We start from the raw sequence: 23,187 nt of genomic DNA on the forward strand, positions 1-23,187 counted from the left end.
AAGAAAGGAATGGTTGTCAGGATCTGGAAGGCCTCTTTGGAGGGGAGAGAGGGGGACCATTAACCCCCCCCCCCCACACACACACACACACACACACACAGAGGTTTTATTATCCTTGCACACACACAATTCTCAGTGTGCAGATGCAGTCAAGGTGAGAAATACAGGAAGTTTGCTGCTGTGTAAACTGGTCCTTCCATTAGCTGCTGTTGGTGGCTCAACGTGTTAGTGTGAATGCGTGTGCGAGCCTGTGTTTGTGTGGAAGTGTTGTATGTGTAAGAATCACCAGAGAGTTCCGGTGCAGATGTTTGTGTGTTGCTACTGTTAAGCTCCTATTGTGACTAATGTGTGGCAAGGAGCCAAACAGCAGAACCGATGGAAGTTCACCTTAAGCCCTTCATGTAGGACCTGGTACTGTTAGGGGGATTGGTTGACAGCACCGACAGAGACAGTTAGTGGGACCAGGGACGGACCATAGACCATAGATCACAGATTAGGGCAACTACAGTAAGGGGTTGAGTTGGGGTGTGGATACTCAGCTCCGTTTAGGGTTACTGAAGTCATTCACAGCTCTGTTAAGTTGAGGTTGACATTTGGGCAGTCTACTACTTGTTCCAGCCAATCACTACACCACACCCACGGACATTAGTTTCTTCTACACAAAGGGTCTGCTGACCTCCCAAGTCAATTATTAGATCACAGAAAGTATTTAATGATTCTGATTGGTCCCAGAATAAGATGGGTTGTGCCAAAGCACATATGGGTAAAGCGACATTTATATTGTTTGCTATTGGTTTTGCTTATATTACTGTCAGAGATGATCCAGTTGTTGATTACGATATTTTGAAATATGCAGAGAACGAAATGTGAAATATTTCAGTTTCTGTCCTAATAAAGCAGAGGTTTACTGAAACTGTAATGCTTATAAACAACAATTATACATTATCTCAAATACCTTACCAACTTCTTTTCCAGAAAAATGAAGCTGTAATATTTTGTCATTCCTACATTTGTCATACTATTTACACTGTTCTGCACCAAAGTGAGATGTTGATTGGCTGTCAACAACATTCCCTTTTTTCCCCAACAACACAATTCAGAGCTGTCTCATTAACTATGAATGTGCTGTGGGGAAAATGCAGAACACGTTGTAATATTTGAACACACAAACAATAAATTACCATAAACAATACACTAATAAAACACACTTAAGTGTGATAGAGTCCCGGAAATACATTCCAAATGGCACTCTGTTAATAGTGAACTATTTTTGACCAGAAACTTATGATAAGTGTGTCAGTTGGGACATAGTCCTGGGTTGGCTCATTATGTAGTCAAAACTACAGAGTAACCAGGTTCAGCACCGTCAGGCGAAGACAGGCACAATCACAGAGCATAAATTATTATTGAGACTTTCTCAACTGTACTGGTGAAGAAACCTGAATCGCATCATCTGATACTCGGTTAATTATGAATCAGTGTTAGTAACACCTGAGAAAACACATATTTTCTTTCCTTGTGTTTTTGTATTGGCATCAAAATATTTTCTCAGAAGAAAATGTATACCAGGAAAGTTAAGTTCGATCACTGTCTGCTGACAAACAGCTCTTTGAAATACTGAAATTCTACATAAGCAACGCACTAGCACTAGCATATGTCTTTTCGCTCTGCTTTTACTGCTATTTTAAAATACTGCTGTCTTTTCAAGTGCAAACCAACAGTGACCGAGAACGAGACAGGCAAGTAATTGCTCACAAGCTATGCATTCAGGATCTCGTCATACATCCTCCGGTACGTGGCTATCAAAAGATTGTGACATACTGTAGATTAAAATAACAAGTGACACGTCTATCTCCCTTCGGAGTGAGTAAGTGGAACAATAAAGTCTGAGGAAGAGAACAGAGACTTGTCTTTACATGCCATCTGTCCTTGACTCCTCGTCTCTGACGCTTGATCTAATTACTGCTTCTTTCTGGCTAATGCCTCCTCATTAGACGAGGGGAGCATGTGCAATCTACACAACGCGCTGAGAGAATCGGCACTAAGAACGCTAGCTGGAACCATAATGGGGAGAAGAAAATCTGTCTGGTGCGAAAGGCAATTCACACGAGCGCCTAAACGCTCATTTTGCTTTTTCTTCTTTTCTATCCATGTCTGAAATGTGAACATTGATTGATCTTCATCCAACAACAACAGTGCAGCGTTGTTCCCGAAGTCATAGTTTGGAAGGATTCTGCTCCACGAAGATTGGAACAGGGAGGAGAGGGGAGTTGGTCACACATACTGAGTAGAAGATCACACACTCACACTCTAGAACCAAAGACACATCTATAGATGTGAGAAATGGGAAGGGCATTGGGTTTGCAATATTGCATTTTCTGGCAGGCCTAGGTTATTATTCTATATGTATACCAAACCAAAGAACTACTGTCAAATCTACCATTGGACACCACCAATATTCATACCAAAGGGATAGAATATTTCCAGGTATCAACAGCTTCAGTAAATATTATTTAGTGTATTTAATTGATGCAATGTGAGGTTTAACTTCCTTTGGTTGCTATGTCTTTTAGCTAAGAGATCGATGGACATGAAACTGGTTTGACTAATTATTGTTTACACATTACAACCACCTGAAATTATATTTTTATCAGCAGTTGTTTTGGAAGAGTGATTTTCAGAGGTTTTTTAAGACAATGGTGTGGCAACAGGTTAACCCGATCTCACAAAAGCAGGAGATTTCTCATAACGTTTCAAAAGACGTCTTTGGGATGGTGTCTGTGAAAAATAACAGCTACAGTATTATTAACAGAATATTGAGTAGAACATCCATGGGGAATCTTCAGCCTAAAGAACACTCTTTATGACATCACTACCTTCATATGTTAATGACGTTCTGTGGTTCAGTGTTTGCTGATGGATGAGCCAAACCCAGGTAAATAAAATTGTTAAGACCAAAATGTTAATTTATTGACTGGAATAGGTGCCGGTACGCAGGTTCAGCTCCTGTGGTCTTTTGAATTTCGAAGATTGAATAACTACACCGATTTATAGATAGTGCATGCATTTTAAAATAGCTAGGTGGAACCATCCCACAATTTACCATCCCACAAGACATAGTAATTGCTTTCTACTCAATGAATTAGTTATCTGCAAAAAGTAAATACTGGAAAGTAGACAATACAAATAATGAATTATTGTTAAGTGCTATGTACTTGTTAAGTACTATGTAGTGTGTGCATTTTGGTTCCTGAACCTAACACTAACCCCCCTCACCCCCGGATCTCTTTAGGCCTCATAATGGATAGAGAGGGGAGTGAATCTCTGGTGGTCACTCTTGTGTACAGTGAGGCCCCCCCCTCCCACCTGTCTGTGTCTGTGTTGAGGGCTTCCGGCCTCAGGGCTAAGACCTTCAGAGGCAGGAGTAACCCCTACGCTGTCCTACGACTGGGGCCGAAGGGAGCCTCCACCCCTGTCATCTGCGACACACTGAGCCCCCGCTGGAACTGTGAGCTCACTTTCCCCCTTCCCCCCGGCCCCCAGGGCAGAGCCGCGGCAGCCTTGACCCTAACCATCTACCACCGACGCTCCCTACTGGCTCTTCCCGATAAGTTCCTGGGGTCACTGAGGTTAAGGCTGGAAGACATCTACAGGCAGGAGGGGAAGAAAGAGTGAGTTGCTTGTGTCCACTTCTAACAGTACAGTGGGATGTTTTGGTGTGGGATATAGGCCTGCATTGGACCGGTTTGCAGAATGTTTGCACGCCTATATGTGTAGGGTTGAAGAGGTGAATCATTAATTTCAGTTGACTAAATAAGGACCCAGTATGATAGCATTTCCACTGATGTAATATAATGTACGAATCTGTGTGTGATGGACCCTCACTGGGGACATACTGTCGACACAGGACAATGTGTTGCCCTGTACGCTTTGGGATTCAAACCACCAACGTTACAGATATTGGCCACAGTTCTCCCCACTACTGGGGACCTCTGCTTACGAAAGAGGAGTACGAAACTAACGTGTCTGTTTTTGTGCAGGTGGTTCATTCTAAGTTCAGAGCCGAGAAAGAAACCAAAGAAGAGGGGGCAAGTGGAATTGTCATTCCGGTTCTACAGAGAGCCCAGTCCACTTTCCCCCCTCCCCCCGAATCCTCAACCCCTCACCCAGAGCCACTCCCAACCCTGCACCCAGCCACCCATTCGCTCCTCCCCACTCTCCCAACCCAGCTCCCGTACCCCTCATTCCCAATCCCACTGCTCCCCGACCCGCTCTCAGCCTCCCTCCATCTGCCCGAAGAGTCACCTCAGCTGGGACAGAGACACACCCTGCTCGTCTACTTACGTTCAGGTCAGTCCTGGAATGAAACGACAACAGAATGGAGTAGAGCAGGACACAGCAGAATGAAAAAATGGAATAGAATACTGGTGGTTGTAACCGAGTTAGAATAAAGAACGGAAAAGGATTGAATACAATGGTCTTAGGGGGGTGGTTGGTGCTCTCTGTGATTGACTGGACCTCTTCATTGTGTGTGCAGCCGGTTGTGAGGCGTTGGGAGCCCGTCCAGCCATCTTGTGGAGAGGAGAATTCTGGATGGCTGGACTGTGTTCCACCATCTGCACCAGCAGGCCCTGGGGAGCCAGCAGCCAGCCCAGATTGCGTCAGCACCACTACTTCTGGTATGCTGTCCTTGTATATTTTGGTCCATCAGATGTATGTATGTATATATATATATATATATATATATATATATTTTTTTTTTTTTCAAGACAGGATATAGAATCATCTTCTCTAAACAGCACCATACACACAGGCTATAGAAGAATCTTCTCTAAACAGCACCATACACACAGGCTATAGAAGAATCTTCTCTAAATAGCACCATACACACAGGCTATAGAAGAATCTTCTCTAAATAGCACCATACACACAGGCTATAGAAGAATCTTCTCTAAACAGCACCATACACACAGGCTATAGAATAATCTTCTCTAAATAGCACCATACACACAGGCTATAGAAGAATCTTCTCTAAACAGCACCATACACACAGGCTATAGAATATTCTCTGCCCCTCTCCCCATTCTCTCTTTTCTTTCCAGTGCCCTTAACTCAGAATGCCATTGCTCCTGAGTGTAGTCTATTCTCCTGTTTCTTTCCTCACAGGTGATAATGGAGACCTGGAGGATGGACAGGAAGCCAGGCAGTGTCTTCTTAAGCACGGGGAAGGACCCAGCTCTGCCTCGTACCCCATGGAGAAGCCATCTACCGCGGAGAATCCCACTGATTCTCATACCTCCTGTAACGTCCCGTTTCAACATTCCCAACAAGGGAGGCTGCACATGGACCCATTCCGGTTCTCCTTCAGGTCCAAACTGAGGCGTCTTCGCTACAGGTTGGACTCAGGAGAGAGAGGGACCTTGAGACTCCCTGCTTGCTCTGCTGCGATGTTCCGGTCGTCCTTGCCACCGTACGACAAATTCCCCAAGATAGAAGTGTCAGTGAAGCCTCGGGGTTTCTTTGCACAGCACTTCCCCTGTCTAGGTAGGAGAGAGTACCAATAAAATAAGTCAAGCCTGAGTGCAGACAGCCTATAATCTTCATTGGTGTCCAGGTTAGGACAAAAAAAGTTACCCATCCTTAAAAATAGGCAGAACTTTCTTTGTCTTTGCAACCCGAAAGTTCTCTCTTGTTGCAATTTACAGTTTGTTTGCGGTGTTTGTTATCCAGAACACTTGTTGTGTTGTTTTGGAAAGGGAGTGACAGAGAGAAAGAGACATTGCCTCAACACCTGAGGTGGCAAATCTCTCACCTCCAGAGCTGCACCAGGTGTGACCAGGGAGACAATAGGCCTATATAATAAGGCTGTTGGTTTCAACTCTAAAGCCAATCAGAGCAGAGTTTTAGCTGAAAAAGTATTTGAAAATATGAAAATAAGTATTTTTCTCTCTGCATTCTATTACTTTTCATTATACCACCAGCAACTGTGAAAGGTTTAGGTTTTATGTATGCTAAGGAGTACATTTAAAAAAACAATAGGTAAAGAAACTTTGTGGCGGCAGGTTTCTGAACAGTAGTCCTTTTAGCGGGGAGATTACTTTTTTAAACACACCCTGTCACCTGGGGAGACTTATACAACATACCAGGAGTCACATCCGCCTAGACAACCTGGGACTGTGTCCCAAATGGAATCCTCTAACCAATGCTTGTGATGTGTGTTATGGCCTTGGTCAGAGGTAGTGCACTAAACCTGGAGTAGGGTGCCATTGAGGAACCATCCTGCAGTGTATTTGGTGTGGTGACGCATTGAGGTATCAGGAGAGCAGAGCAATGTTTATACCTTTTCACACGTCTGATGAGTGATACAGAATAAAAATTTTGGGCTGGGGGTAGAAGTGAAATAATTGATTTGGACGACCGCCACTGTGCATCATGGTAACAGCTGTTGGACTGAATGATTACACCACCGCAACTTCTGATGACTTGCTAGAATGCACGCGCTGTAAATCACATGGCATGTACACCTTTTATTTATTTTTTTAAACAGAATTCACATATTTAATAATGACGATACTGAAAGGATTACTTTAATACTCCACAATCTGAAGAGTCTTCATGCTCAATACAACAGCAAGCATTGCACACATAAAGGCGATGGCAACAGGCAATCTGTCGGAATAACCTCAACAGAAATGAGACACAGACTTCACCAGGAAATTAGCGCAATGGCCCCCAAACTGAAAGGACCCAACCAACCATACAGACAGTGTTTTCCTTCTTAGTAACAATGGATGCAATGCATACGGTAGACATTGTTAGGAATACTTTAGGAATACCTTATCATGTTCATTAAGAATAAACATCTGTTCTATCCAGTCCTTGTGTTCCTCAGCTTTTCTTTTCTGGTATACACAACATAGCTTGTTTCCTCACCCTCAACGAGTTTTTTTACATTTTAGTCTGTTTTACCCACCCCCAAATTGGCTCCAGCTCGGCTAGACACCCTTCATTTTTTTCTGTACATGGCTCTGTGATGCTCTCATTTAAAACGTGAGAAATTATAATGATCAGAATTATGCTTTTAATGATGCGTTAATTAGACTCCTAGAGTGAGATTAGCGAGCACTTACGAATTATTAGCCGTGAAATCCTTCCAGATTCTTAAGGTTTTTTACTGACAGCACCACAGAAATTGAGCTTTTCGCTTGGTGATTAGCGAACCCCTAAATAACAGAACAGATTGTGGTGCATATGCTTATGGTTATAACTTTTACAAACGCATTGATTTAACTCTTGTGTTGCTTATGCAGTCGGGTAACCGGCCGTACTGAGGTTCAGTGACTACACATTTTACCACAGATGTTCTTGAGTTGTGTCTGCACAAAATATTACTAGCTATTACCGGTACCCATGCCCTGTGGTGTAGTTGTAAGTAAGAATATCCTGGTACAAGAACACCAAAGGTAAATCTTAACAGAGCACACAGGGAGAATTTGGATAATCCTTCCTTGTAATAACCAGCTCTGGGTTGTTTTGAATCCGAGGCGGCTCAGATGCCATCCTTGTTCAACCGCCGCGTCCGTGCCCATCCTCTTTAGGCCCTGCCGTTCTGCTCTGTCCTGTGCTGTGTAAACTACAGAAGGGAAATGGATGGAAATGGAGCTGCTAATTTGCAGGAGGTGGGACATGGAACATTCTACCGACCCCTGCTACTTAACAGGCACGGTTAGGAAGCTGAGGAGCTAAAGCCTCGAGACTGGAGCACCCTGGAACAGCGTTGGCAGAAACCGGATGTTTCCAGTTTTCAGGGAAAGGTATCTTCATGCTAGCTCCTGGTTGTTCGGTCCCCAATCAGGTGTTTCCACTGCAGCTGTTACGTTTGGCTACATCTGGATTTCTTAAAGCGTTATGCTGTTTCAACTGACAGGAAGGGAGGCTTATGCCTTGTATTTAGTTGAGCAAAATGTGATATACAGAGAACAGCGCTACAAACATGTGTATTAAGGATGTTCCAGTTTGTTCCAGGAACATCCACAAGGACAGTTTAGGAAGTTCTATTGTGGTCCCCTGGAGGTTTTCATCTAGTTCCTGTATGACATGTGACGCTAGTAAAGGAACATTCTCCTCTAAAATTGAAAAAGGTGTCTACCAAGGGAATACACTAGCTAGTTTAATTACTCTTCAGCTCATGTTACTGTTGCCAAGCCTATCAAAGCCCTGATTGGTGAACCACAGACCCATTCACAGCTCTTTATCTGCTGCTGATGTTAGAGACAACCATTTGCAGTGATTTTGGCGTCAGTTTTCAACCTACATTTGATACCCTTTGATATACACTCACCTAAAGGATTATTAGGAACACCATACTAATACTGTGTTTGACCCCCTTTCGCCTTCAGAACTGCCTTAATTCTACGTGGCATTGATTCAACAAGGTGCTGAAAGCATTCTTTAGAAATGTTGGCCCATATTGATAGGATAGCATCTTGCAGTTGATGGAGATTCGTGGGATGCACATCCAGGGCACGAAGCTCCCATTCCACCACATCCCAAAGATGCTCTATTGGGTTGAGATCTGGTGACTGTGGGGGCCATTTCAGTACAGTGAACTCATTGTCATGTTCAAGAAACCAATTTGAAATGATTTGAGCTTTGTGACATGGTGCCTTATCCTGCTGTAAGTAGCCATCAAAGGATGGGTACATGGTGGTCATAAAGGGATGGACATGGTCAGAAACAATGCTCAGGTAGGCCGTGGCATTTAAACGATGCCCAATTGGCACTAAGTGTGCCAAGAAAACATCCCCCACACCATTACACCACCACCACCAGCCTGCACAGTGGTAACAAGGCATGATGGATCCATGTTCTCATTCTATTTACGCCAAATTCTGACTCTACCATCTGAAGGTCTCAACAGAAATCGAGACTCATCAGACCAGGCAACATTCTTCCAGTCTTCAACTGTCCAATTTTGGTGAGCTCGTGCAAATTGTAGCCTCTTTTTCTCCAAATTTGTAGTGGAGATGAGTGGTACCCGGTGGGGTCTTCTGCTGTTGTAGCCCATCCGCCTCAAGGTTGTGCGTGTTGTGGCTTCACAAATGCTTTGCTGCATACCTCGGTTGTAACGAGTCAAAGTTGCTCTTCTATCAGCTTGAATCTGTTGGCCAATTCTCCTCTTACCTCTAGCATCAACAAGGCATTTTCGCCCACAGGACTGCCGCATACTGGATGTTTTTCCCTTTTCACACCATTCTTTGTAAAGCCTAGAAATGGATGTGCGTGAAAATCCCAGTAACTGAGCAGATAGTGAAATACTCAGATTGGCCCGTCTAGCACCAACAACCATGCCACACTCAAAATTGCTTAAATCACCTTTCTTTCCCATTCTGACATTCAGTTTGGAGTTCAGGAGATTGTCTTGATCAGGACCACACCCCTAAATGCATTAAAGCAACTGCCATGTGATTGGTTGATTAGATAATTGCATTCATGAGAAATGGAACAGGTGTTCCTAATAATCCTTTAGGTGAGTGTACACATCCGTTGCGTAGATTCTATTAATTTATACCGTAATTATTATTTGGGATCTAGACCAAAATCTCAAATGTTCCCCTGAGACATACCTGGGACAAACCAAGAAATATGAGAAAATCTCCAGAGGACCATGACACAACCGCTTGTGAGGCAAAGCCCTTTGTCACAAGCCTTGTACTTACCCTACACACAAATGTTAACAAAAACCCACATTACCTTCACCACCATTCATATAGTTTGACAATATAGCTGATAAGCAGTTGTATAGTACTAAATAGCAGAGGCGAAGACCATATAATTGGCGCTGTTGATTGTGAGCATACTGGCTTTGTGGGCATTCAAAATGTGAGGTAATTGCCAAATGGCACCCTTATCCATATTTCGTCCACCCCCTATTGTCCTTAGGGGGTCTAGAGATTCCACCAGCACCTTTAAAAACAGACTTAAAACTGACTTGTTCATGCTGGCTTGTTTTGTTATTCTGTCTTTCTTTGATTTCTGTTTCGTCTTGTTTAATTTTTTTCTGTACAGTGTCCATGGGTTTCTTGAAAGATGCTTAAAATCATCCATTGTATTATGTATTATTATTATTATAAAGTATTGTTGTAGACATTGTATGGAACAATGTACCATTTGGTTCACTGCCCAGATGTTGAGTGCATGAGCAGTCTCAGCAAATCAAGGATGGTTTTAACTTTTTTCCATCGATCAGCAGTTTATAAAATAACATTCAAGCTGAATGGTTAATATCATGTTGAGGTGAATTTTACTTAATCAGTTTTAAAGATACAGTTACATGGTTTTGTCCACTGGTTGTAAAGGGGGACTTTTTGAGCTAGTTTGTGCTGTGTGCCATCAAAACCAGTTGTTTTTAAACTATTTGATATTACTTTAATAGCTACATTAGGTATAGTAGTGATTCAACTTATAGATTATGTACATATAAACAACAAATTACACAACACCAAGTGGGAGGTTTAAAACATTTATGTTAATCACAAAAGTCTCACTGGCACTGGATTAAAGAGTATGCTGAACAACTGAAATGTCAAATGTAAATAATAGTTTTATGATTTCACCAGTTTGTCAATAGTTGTCATAATAAAACATACATTATTAAAATATGTATTGTAATTCACACATTCAGGTGAAAGCGGAGCAAATAAGCTAACTATAACAACACAGGGCTTTTATATTTAATCCTCATTTGCAGGTTGGTTTTTGAAAGATGAATATGGTGATTAGTGAATTCTAATGAGTTTAATGTTTTCTCAATGTCTTCTTCTGTATGCCTTGCTGCTGAGTAGAGTGTCTACTGGTGTTAAATGTCCTCAGGGTACAACAAAACACAACTTCTGTTACCCTGAGACACCAACAACTAGGACAATATTGGATAGATACTCACCAGAGTTCTACTCATTCAGATTTCCTCCTTGATAGACAAAAGTTGCCCATATGGCTCTTCAAGCAGTCAAGGTCAAACGACCAAAGTATTAAAAAAAAACTTCACGTTTAAAAACATGCCGGTACTGGAGAATTACAGTCAGGTAGGGTTTTTGTATTGTTGCACTTTATGCTAATGAGCTGACGTTGAACTCGTTTCCTCCTCTCATTATAACAGTAATTAACACACTGCTACCTTGCTCAGTATTTGGTAACAGAACCACTGCCTGCTTGCGGATGTAAAAAATGACAGGATTCCACTTTTGATTAGGCCTTACATGTAGCACAGGTGTGCGAACCAGAAAGTCTATACCTAATTTGAATAAAGTTCATCCTGTTTAGGGGGAAATTAATTAGTGGTGCTAGAAGCATAAATGATGGAGATTACATTTCTGGAACAGAATGGTGAAATTAAGTCAAAATGCTAATTGTGAGCTCAATGATCTACTGGGTACTTGTTCCTGGTTTGTTTAATTAAATTTGTTTTGACCCTATTCAAATATAATTTTGTCTCAAAACTTAACAATTAAATCATTAATAAATCATAAACGCTGTGGTAATCCCTGCATAGTGTCAAGAGAGCTCTGCAATCACAAATCCCAAGAGGTGTTAAAAATTAACTCATGAAAATGTGTCCTTAAAAAGAAAGTCTCCTTCATTCTATTAAAGAAAATTGACATGGTAACCTGTTTTGTCCATACTTCTTTAAATGGGCTTGGATATACAATGACATTACACATTTTTCATAGAAAACAACTTAGGTATTATCATGTTCTACATAATTGCCTTTGGCTAGCAAAGTCCATCAAAAATACCTGGCAATACTAATGCTAGCTAATTAATAAAATACTTATCTCTTCAGTCAATAACATAAAACAAAAGGTTTTTCTACTAAATATTTGCCTTTTTAATTGGTATTGTGTTTTCAAGCCACGGTAATACAGTTTAAAACAGATCTCCATCCGTGATCTTAAGATGCTGTAGCGTTGCAGTTTAAGAGGCTGCGAGCACCAGCGCAGGGAGAACAGAGGACTTACGATAAAAATAACTTAGACAACAAAGCCAAAGTAGAATAAGAAAACAAAACAGAAAAATTTTACATATGGAACGGAATTTAAAATATTAACAAGATACACCAAGGAAGGAGGAACAGTGATGAGGAACAATGGTGAGGGCGAACAGTTGTCCGTGTTCCAAATGTTGAATCCCACGTGCCAGGTGAGTTTGTTAGACACAAAAGTTTAAAACAACATTGTGATGAAATGTCCATTGGGTGCATTTTTGGATACGTGTCTCTCTGCTAAAAATGCACACAATAAGGCTGTATAGTATTGAAAACCCGCTCAACACTTCTTGCAGTTTTAATTTGCCTATGAATATGTTTCCATAGTGTTCGAATTTACACTGGTATTTTCAAGACGTACGTCGTGCGAGGGGAAATCAAGCGATACTCATGCACTCCGCACAGAAACTTGTTAGAGTTCCAACAGTTGCAAACCTCCAGGGGGCTGGTTCGAAAATATGTCGCACGCTACCGATTTCAGCAGGTTTACACAACAAAGTCATATAGGGTCTTGAGGCTTCTTTGATATATATAAATTGAAAATATAAATAAGCCCTTAGTGTAGTCAGATGGTCTTTGTGTAATTTGGCTTCATGGTGTTTACTACCGATGCCTGTAGGTGAAACAGACAGTCAGCGAACAGTAAACTCACTGAATCAGGGTTCACGTCATCTAACATTTTCAAATTGGCTGATGGCAGTTTAATTTAACAGGCGTTTGCGAGTGGGTGAGTAGCTTACAGTGCAAGTTCTCATTAGCATTGGTGGTCTCGGAGATACAGTACAGAAATGTGTGGACCTGGGTGTTAAATGTTTATTATCTAGTGGGGGTCAGTTGGGAGTAAGAAGTGGTGACCACATGCAAGTGATCCTTCATGTCTGATGAGAAGGGAGCATCAGGGAGTCTGCAGAGACAAGCAGGGTGGAGGTCAGCATTCTGAACCCTATGTGCAAGGGTTTCTTCTGTATTCTGAAAACCGAAAACCGTTCCCATCCACATCATCAGAAAAATATTAAAATCTCTGGAGCTTCCACTGCACCCGGAAAGTAGTATTTGTTGCGCTAATGCTGTTGAAATAGAACTGAAATTGAAAGTTACTGTATTGCATAGCTTATGTTCATGTTTGACAGATACAATAATGACATATTTTTAATTTGCAGAATGTGTCAGGTACCAGTTCTCTGCTAAATCTGTTGACATTAAATAATATACACTATCAAACCTGTATCCAACCATCATTAGGTCAAACCAGTCATTTACCAGCTTCACAAACCAGGCGGTTGTTTCTGCCTCTCAGGGTGATGGGCCAAGGAGCATAAGAAAGCCAATAGGAGCCATTTGGAGCAGACTTTGCATACAGGCAAGACTTACAGTGGACACGACTAGTAATATAAATATGAATATAAGCCTCTCTGGCAGCCCATTAACTTTGTCTAATGAAGGCCTTTATGAAGGATCGAATCTATTCACAATTGTTGACAATCATTTTTGTCGGAAAAGTCAGCTTACCTTCTTCTTTTGTCCCTGGGTCAATTCTACCAGTCATTTTATGGCAATTTAATTTGCTATTGAGATAAAGAGAAGAAACAAAACAACAGAGTTGCTGACATCTGATAATGCGATGTAGTGTACTGGGGAAATACCAGGCCTTTTCTGTTAAAACACTCCATGTGTGCCTCCCAAATCGCACCATATTCCTAAAACACACTTGGGGTTAGGCAGTTTACATTGTACATGCCCTATGGGCCCTGGTCAAAAGAGGTGCACTATGAAGGAAATAGGTTGCCATTTACAATGTTGAGTTGGTTTGACCTTCAGGCCTGACATTAAAGTGTTCCCTTTGCCTGCTTTAAGCAGCAATTAGTGTGCCTTGTGAAACAAATGTCAGATACTAAAGAAGTCTCACACAAACTCTCTGCTTTTACCATTCTCACTCAATTTCCACTTGTGAAAAATGTACATTCTTCAGATATCTTAGCTAGCTAGGTGCTTTTCCGTAAGCTCACATTTTGTATTGATAAAAAAAAAAACACTGAGTAATGACAAGGTGGTGTTTTGTCCCAATCATACCACCAAAAAGACCAAAGACCTCTTCCTAACAAAGACTCTCTGACTAGACAGACAGCAGTGGAACCCGCCCCCTGCCTACAGCTATGACTAAGGTACAGTTGTAGCCTTTGTGAGACAAGGTGCGTGTTATGTCTTTGAACTAATAACACAGTACCCAACCTTGAGATCATGTCATCTGTCCTTCAGCTCCATTGAGACCACCAACAACCTGTTTTACCTGTCCAATAACATAATTTTATCAGCAGCTATGCTGATGTTTACTCTATGTCCAACCCTAGCTTCATGTTCATGTCCTGGTTCAATCATAATCCAAGCACTTAACCATGACTCTGAATCACCATTACAGGTAGCCTAACTCGAATAGAACTGTCGACAAAACCTCGTAGCTCCATCTTGAATGAAGATGTGCCACGTACAGCAGTGTTGAAGCTAAACAGTGATGAGGCAATTTGTTAGACTATTGTTAGTGCATTTTATGATGGACTACCTGTTTTTATATCTATGTATTATTTATGTATTTCTTTTTTATTTATGGCAGTGCATGTTATCAAATATCTAAGTGTGCTGTATAAGAAAATATTTAGCAAGGCAAAATAAAGAATTTGTTGTTTGAATAAGTACAGCATTTTATTTACTCAAGAAACACTAGGTCTATAAAAGTTAATGTTTTATGTATTTGAGGCCTGAGACATGTGGGAGTGGAAAAGAGTACAGGCAAACACAGTAGGTTGGAATGCAGTTTAGTTTAGCATTTGCCTTCTAGTCATAGCCAATACAGTCTTCAATTGCCTGTTCATAGCACTTCATCTTTTATAACGAGATTTTGGCCAAATGTATTTAACGACAGGAGAAACTGAGAGCACACATAGCTACAAAAAACAATGTAACCTGTCAGTTGATGATAACGTAGTGCGATGCCGTTCTAATCAATGACAGACAAAACACGCGTCTCGCCATTCACGCTTCGCAAACTTTGTAACTCTTGATTTTGGTAAGGTATTAATTATGTAATGACAAATGCAAGTATCTGACCGTATGTAAAGGGACTATACCAACTTCGATGATGCGGTGTTCAATTATTTAAAAAATACCGCTTTTTTTTCATTTCCTGAAAAGTAACGGTATTGGTCATACCAGGTTTCCACCCGAGAGCGATATATTGTGCTTTTAAAAACATCTGCAATCACCATCCACAATGCCCTGGAAAGATGACAACCTATCTGATGGTTATAGTGTACCCTGTTGCCTCTAGTGGCTAGTATTGAAGTCACACCCCGACAAACGTTGAATTTTCCCGTGTATCCTGGTGTGATCTTCCTGCTTACACATCCATGAAAGGTAGACACGACTGAGCATGGTCACCAGTGGTTTATTCATACAACAAGGCTTTTTAACTCATTTTAATGAAGAGGAAAATAATGGGAAAGAGAAATAGACCAGGTCCCTTTAAATTGCATTGCAGCAACAGAACACCAACAAGAGGCCCGTGATCACATCAGAGGAAACCTGCTGTCAAGTGTTGATTCTGGCTGTCGGTCTCTCTGAGAGGGGTGACGGAGGGACGGACGGAGGGAGGGAGGATGGGGGAGGACAGGGGAGGAACGAACGGGACAATGGGGAAAGTGTCAGTTTAAAGGTACAAGCTGGGATTGGCAAAGATTGACATTAATAATACACTGGCAATGATTGATGAGCTTTACTTAAATTATCTGCCTTATTAGACATATATATATATAATGTTTTATGTGTTGTAAAGCTGTTTATTTGAGCATTTAGTACCAAATTTATACCAAATACAAGGAAGAATGAATATAATAAAAAGTAGGAAGAAGTCCACATGTTGTCCAAAAGATAATTTATATCTTATAAGGTATCTAGCCATCTCACAAGATATCAGTAACCTACCAAGAAAGTTTTGTAAATTTCTCTTTAAGCATTTCTATGCCTTGTTTGGACCGGAAACTATGGAAACAGAGAGGGGAGAGGTTTTGCTGAAAGAGCAGACTCAAACTCACGCTGCTGTGTGCTTGTGTGTCACAGCCACTGGTCCAGACCAATTGACCAAACAAGACCACAGTTGCATTGACATTATTTGTCCTTATTCTAATGTTATATAGGGGTTTTATGAGCAAATAAACACTTTGTGCGCCGATAAATAGATTTCAACAGCGTTGTCATGTGTGCCTAAGACTTTTGCACAGTACTGTATATATATGTGTAAATACATATAAAAGAGAACAGTTGATTGCAAACAATATCTAGTTTCTAAACAAGCATAGCTAGCATTTACATTTTCTGGATGGTCATTCCTTGCATCCGTAGCTACAGTGGGGAGAACAAATATTTGATACACTGCCGATTTTGCAGGTTTTCCTACTAATAAAGAGGTCTGTAATTTTTATCATAGGTACACTTCAACTGTGAGAGACGGAATCTAAAACAAAAATCCCGAAAATCACATTTATATGATTGGTATGACTTTTAAATAATTAATTTGCATTTTATTGCATGACATAAGTATTTGATCACCTACCAACCAGTAAGAATTCCGGCTCTCACAGACCTGTTAGTTTTTCTTGAAGAAGCCTTCCTGTTCTCCACTCATTACCTGTATTAACTGCACCTGTTTGAACTCGTTACCTGTATAAAAGACTCCTGTCCACACACTCAATCAAACAGGCTCCAACCTCTCCACAATGGCCAAGAGCTGTGTAAGGACATCAGGGATAAAATTGTAGACCTGCACAAGGCTGCGATGGGCTACAGGACAATAGGCAAGCAGCTTGGTGAGAAGGCAACAACTGTTGGCGCAATTATTAGAAAATGGAAGAAGTTCAATATGACGGTCAGTCTCCCTCGGTCTGGGGCTCCATGCAAGATCTCACCTCGTGAAGCATCAATGATCATGAGGAAGGTGAGGGATCAGCCCAGTATCTGATGTATCAAATACTTATGTCATGCAATAAAAGGCAAATGAATTACTTAAAAATCATACAATGTGATTTTCTGGATTTTATTTTAGATTCCGCCACTCACAGTTGAAGAGTACCTATGATAAAAATGACAGACTTCTACATGCTTTGTAAGTGGGAAAACCTGCAGAATCGGCAGTGTATCAAATACTTGTTCTCCCTACTTCATGTTTGTGAATTTGTAGGGGGTTACAGTTTCCACTGCCATCACTCACTTTTCTAAATATGTTGGGGTGCCTGTGTTGTTGTTTTGTGGATCCCTGATTTCCCTTTGAATAGTGACGCCTGTAGGAGATATGTGGGCAGGGAAAGAGAAGGCTCTACATTTTTTGTAATCATCAGCTAGATATTATACAGTAATAGATGTGTTATTTCTACACCCCACCACTGCAAACAGCACACAAAGTGTGCCACATTTCAAATAACAGGAGCAAAACAAAAAAGGAATAAAGGACAGGGTAGGTTTTTTCCAGATACTTGGAAAGTGATTCATTGGGAGGATTTTATGGAATTTGCCATTGCTGGGCTCACCAGTTCTTCTGTTATTCTTATGCTTTGAATCTGTCTTTTTGTGGCTTTATCTGTCTCATGATGGCCAGCTTGACTTCCATTGACAGTTTAGCTGTCAGGTTGAAGGACACCCACAAGAGATTCTGAAATGCAAAGCCTAGAATCAAGACACGACGTTCCCTGCTCTCTTGTAAATACACACCTATCTACTAAGAAACATTTCTATAATGTTCAGTAATATTACCCAGATTGCTGCTAGTTTACATTACTCCTTTAAACTGCTCCTAGTGTAATGTTTTGTATATTTTTGCTTTATTTTTTGCTAGGCTATATTTTTGCTTATCAGTTTGCATTGACTTGCTTGCTTTAGACACTCACAGTGCTATCCCCTCATGCTATTCTGAAGTCGGATTATTGTAAATTTTTTGTCTTGGTGACATTTGAGGCAGGATTCTACACAGTGCTCTAATAATGATAAATACTAAACAGAGAAATATTTATTGGATAGGTATTTAGCCGATATAGTCAATATTAGGCAGAGGAACCTTTGGCAGCAATTATAGTCATGAGTCGATTTAGATCAATCTTTATCATTCTTTTCCGCAAAACTTCTCAAACTTCATCGAATTGGGTGGGGACATTTAATGAACAGCAATTATCAACTCTTTCCACATATTCATAAATGGATTGATGTCCTGGCTCTAATTTCTCAGACTTGTCCCAGAAGCACTCTATTTTTGTCTTGGCTGTGTGGTTTGGGTCGTTGTCATGCTGAAAGATGAATCATCTTCACCCCAGTCTAAGGTCCTTTTGCTCTGGATCGGGTTTTCTTCAAAGACCACAGTTTTTCTCTGCCGCTGAGAAGCATTTCCATAGCACGATGCTGCACCAAAACATTTTCACAGTATGGATGGTGTTCTCAGGATGGTGAACACCATGGTGTGCTTCCCCCCCCCCCCCACCGCTATTGTTTTAATATCCACTGTAATTCCTTTAGAGGTACCATTGGCCTCTCTGACCAGGACGGTCACATTTTGAAAATGTGTATGGTACTATGATAGTACAGTTCCCTCTTTAAAGGGTATGTTGGCTACCCTATATCTTTGGTATTTCGTGACCAGAATCTGAACACCTGTCACAATTGCAAGGACTTTTGGTCTGTAGTCTGTGGCATACCGTGTGTCTGTGGCATACCGTGTGTTTTAAGGAACTAGAGGCAGGTTTTCTAACAATGATTAATTGTAGTTTAATCATTCTAGTCCAAATGACTGTAAGCAGACATTGATTATGTTTGAGTTACTACACATGCTTGTCACTGTGAGAAATAAACAGGTGTTTATGTTCCAAGCATCTAATTGATTCAAATGTAACCTTCTGTGAGTTAGTGTCAGTTTAATTTCAGTTGTTTAATGGCTTTTGGTCCATCGTCTGTGGGTCACTCGTAGAGACAGCTTTATATGAGTGTTTATGTTCCAAACGTCTAATTGATGTTTAGATATTTTCTTTATGTTAAGTAGACTCGTCTATCTGGTTCAGTGAGATTCTGGGTTGATAAAATATGTCAGTTGAACAACGACGGTGTGCTTACCAGCTACTAAAATGGTTTTGGGTCAGTGTGTAGTGTAGGCAGACGGTTTGTGATTAAAGCTGGTGATCAGTCTGAATCATGTTAGTCTGAGCATAAGCCTTGTTCATCCTCTACAGGATGAAGATCCCATTACCAACTTCCTCTGTGGAAATGGACAAATTATCAACGAACAAACACAGTCCTCATCAAAATGAAATGCAATACATTTTGAAAACCAAATTGGCATCATTTTATAAAAATAAAAATAAACTGCCATTTCTCTGATTCCCAAAACCAATCAATTACATCTGGATTTGACTGGTGGCACCCTATAATTGACTTTAGTTGCTTTCCTTTTCTGAAGTACACTCTAGCCTATGACTGCACAGCAAACAGGTGTGTGAGAAGGAAACAAGCCCTTCCAGTCTGTAAAGCAGCGACTAGCTCCCTGAGCCTTGCCAACCTGTAATTATCACATCGTTTAGGTTGTAAATCATTCCCGCTCTTGTCATGTTATCATCACATCCACAACAGATATTTCAAAGCTACAAACCTAGCTGGTCATGTCATCCCAGACAGATAGAGGTAAGGGGGATTCATGCGATGTGACACAACAAGATAAGTATGAAATTACAATTGATTGGAAGTACAGGAACCCGGCTGAATATCTCCTGTCATGTGGCTGAAACTGGTCAGGTCACTTCACATGATCAGATGATATTGTGCTTACATCATACACATTTAATACTAAGAACATATCTTTTTGGCGTTCAAAAACCTCCAAACCTATTGCTTCGCATCCTGGAGTATGGTATGTCATTGAGGTCACAGAATAAATGGTACACCACTGTTCCTGTTTTAGACATTTCATGCACACTAGAGAAATCCAAGAATTCTGGAATTTCCCCACATCAAGTCATGACAACCTTGGTTTGCACGGTGCCCACCCATCTCCGTTCTCCTGTCTCAACAAAACTCTCAACACCTATGATCACGCACCCTTTATCATCGGCACAGTCAATCACATGAATACGCCCGGGATAACTTCAGTCAAAGCATGATTCATTAGAGAGTATGGTTTTACTCTTTTACATGACATGAACTATCGGACACAAATAAGCAAAGTTCACGTAAATCAAATCTAATTTATCATCACTATTTTTGTGCTTTGATAACTGAATGCATGTTGTGTTATTGACTGCAATTCATACTAATAAGATCAACCACCAGCAAGCCCGTGTTTATTTATGTTGATAATGCATACATACATGCACTCATACATAAAGGCTAATGTCATAATATTTGGAAGTCAGTGTTTCAGACTGAAGCATAAGACTGTGGGAAATGTTGAATATCCAGGTAATTCGGTGGAGCATGAATGGTGTGGAGGATTTGGGTTAAAACATCTATGGGGTAGCAGGGCTTGTTGTGAATTGTCATTTTATATGTACAGAAATATAACAATCCTGTGAAGTTAACCCTTTACTGTCTATTCATTATGAGCTAGTAGGAATCGTGTAAGGAAAGATTTAACACTTCCAAACCCAGCTTAATGATGCTGCATGAACCCATCTAAATAGTCAAAACACAGTTAGCTACATTCTCACTTATAGCTTTCCTTTCGCATGTGAGGCAGGTTTGTTGTTTGCTCAATGACTTTAGTCATCAGCATTGCATTAATCATGCAAAGGTAATTATGTGTTTTTTATTCTTAATTTTAATTGGTACACTTCAGTAAAACATGCTTGATTATAATATCGGTAGTGAGAGGGGCCACATGAAACTGGTATTAATTCATGTAATTTTATCAATAACTCAATAATTACCATACTTAATCTGGGGATGCTTTTGAACTATTTTCACTTCACCTGGAATCCTACACAGACACACACACATGAATGTATACACACAGACACGCATTAAAACATGCACACACTAACTAACATGTTAACTATAAAACACACACACGTAGAAACATACACACACTGAGCTACTGGAGGTTGTGTGGTTGTTTTCTGATTAGTCCAATCACTTTAATAATGTTTTGCACTCTAATAGCCTACGCTTTCCATGGGTTCCTAAACACCATTACCGTGTAACTGGAGACATATAATTTAATAACATTTTAACACCTACCTTAGCAACTCTCATAAATTATTAGTAATAGAGATTAATGATTATTTTTTATTATGCATTACTCTCAAGGTTTTGATCTAGTTTTTTTGTTTTAAAATAAAATAAAAACTAGGGGGTAAATCAGCTGAACCACTGTAAATAGATCATATATAGTATTTATTGGATGTGTTTCTTTTTTGCTGTAATATTTAATGACAGTTCAAAACTTTGGTTCTAGAGTTATAATATTTAATTAGATAGTTCTAGACCTTCTCATAAGACAACTGTTTCTGACATTTCTGCAGACATGGCTAAAACAATCACATTGCGTATATTTTAAACCTGCATAAAAGTAAACATAAAATGGAATATGATATTGTATGGAATTCAGGCACATTAAAGATTTTAGTAGTCTAAATGAATGTTATATTAACAGCATCACATAATCCAAACAATAAATATCTCTCTTGATTTCCCTGTGCACCTCATGCATTCTACCATCTGGTTTTTTATTTGCGTTTCTTAATTTCTAATTCCCATGGCAACACCAAAAGGGGCAGGTAGTAGGCTGATTCTAAATGTTTTCCAGAGATTCTAATTTGTGTAAGACCACATATAGGACTTACACAGCTATGTTGATGGGTTTTTGGCATTATGTTGCCCTTACAACACATTTAGATCTTAGTTATTTAGCAGAAGCTTTAATCCAGAGTAATGTACAGGAGCAATTAGGCCGTAGAGGTATTTAACCAGTCCTGGAGGGCCAAAACACAACTTAATCTGCTCCTCCTCGAAATCATGGACTAATTTCAATCTGGAACACTAGGTCAGTGCAATTAACTAGCAGGTAGGTAAAACCAGAATGTTAAAACAATGCAACAGAATTATTAGAATCTAAATATGGTTCTTGGACGCACTATAAAAAAATTATGCGCTTAAGCAATTACCAAAGGGGGCGGAATATTGTCAATGCAGGGCTAGTCTTAGGCAAGACGCAACCCAGAGTGCCTTGACACAGACTTAAGCCACAGCCATATAGCACAATTATAATGACTTCACTCATGTTTTGTCAGGTTTTACGGGGTTGATGACGCAATTGACTATTTCAGTTTATTGGCATTATAAACAGGTTTCCAACATACAATATTTAAAAATACCATATAAAAAAGTATATGGTATTTATTAAAGCGATTATGCCTAAAGGGGTGTGGTACATGGCCAATAGACCATGGTAAATCTCTCTCAATTTTAACAGTGTTTTTATACACATTACAGAGTGCCTGGATACAGCTCTTAATCATGGTATTTTGGCAATATTCTACAAATCCCTGATGTCCCTTAATGCTATTATAAATGGATTACCAATGACATTGTAATAGTAAACATAAATGTTATGGTTTGAATATTGAATGCCAATTGTCTGATGATGCGACCATACCTTACTTTTACTGCTCCAGCTGCATTGGTAATCGGTTTACAAGAGAAATAAGACGTCTCAGGGGTTTTTCATATGTATCTTGACTGTCTGAAAATTGGAAATAGACCACATCCCCTCATGCATTGAAGTTTAGATATACCACAGCTTTCAGACACTCAGAGTTTCAGTGTCGAACCTCTTGTTTTACATAACAGTTTCACACAGGTTTTTGTGAAATAGACAGTAATTGCTTATTTGAAATGTGGGACATGCACATGGAAAAGGCTTTTTTTTTTATTGAAGGACAACGTTTTTTTTTTTCAGATTTTGGAAAACAGGCATGTTTTCCAAAATTAACTCAAAGGCGGAGCTTGCATAAAGAACAGGTTAGCAAGAACGGTTGGCCCTGTTCTCACCTTAAATCCTAACCTTAAACCTTACTTTTACCGTAAACATAACTAACCCTAACCATTATCCATACCCAACATTTATT

The 23,187-nt window shown here is 40.2% G+C and overlaps 1 protein-coding gene across 4 annotated transcripts; it reads left to right on the forward strand.

The window, feature by feature from the left end:
• Window positions 1–1,446: 1,446 nt before the first annotated feature.
• On the forward strand, window positions 1,447–6,858 carry LOC105026185. Of its 4 annotated transcripts, none has more exons than XM_010897486.3 (6): window positions 1,448–1,791; window positions 2,197–2,935; window positions 3,293–3,671; window positions 4,041–4,350; window positions 4,538–4,679; window positions 5,167–6,858. In XM_010897486.3, the coding sequence occupies exons 2-6, from the start codon at window positions 2,917–2,919 to the stop codon at window positions 5,562–5,564; spliced, it is 1,248 nt and encodes a 415-aa protein (XP_010895788.2). In that variant the 5' UTR covers window positions 1,448–1,791; window positions 2,197–2,916; the 3' UTR covers window positions 5,565–6,858. The 4 variants fall into 4 exon arrangements, with proteins under 4 accessions (XP_019901309.2, XP_010895788.2, XP_019901310.2 ...); XM_020045751.2 differs by lacking the exon at window positions 1,448–1,791 and adding an exon at window positions 1,956–2,088; XM_020045750.2 differs by lacking the exon at window positions 2,197–2,935 and having other exon boundaries at window positions 1,447–1,791.
• The last annotated feature ends 16,329 nt before the right edge of the window (window positions 6,859–23,187 follow it).

This window comes from Esox lucius, chromosome 4 (assembly GCF_011004845.1).
Source record: "Esox lucius isolate fEsoLuc1 chromosome 4, fEsoLuc1.pri, whole genome shotgun sequence".
In the NCBI taxonomy this organism is placed as follows: Eukaryota; Metazoa; Chordata; class Actinopteri; order Esociformes; family Esocidae; genus Esox; species Esox lucius.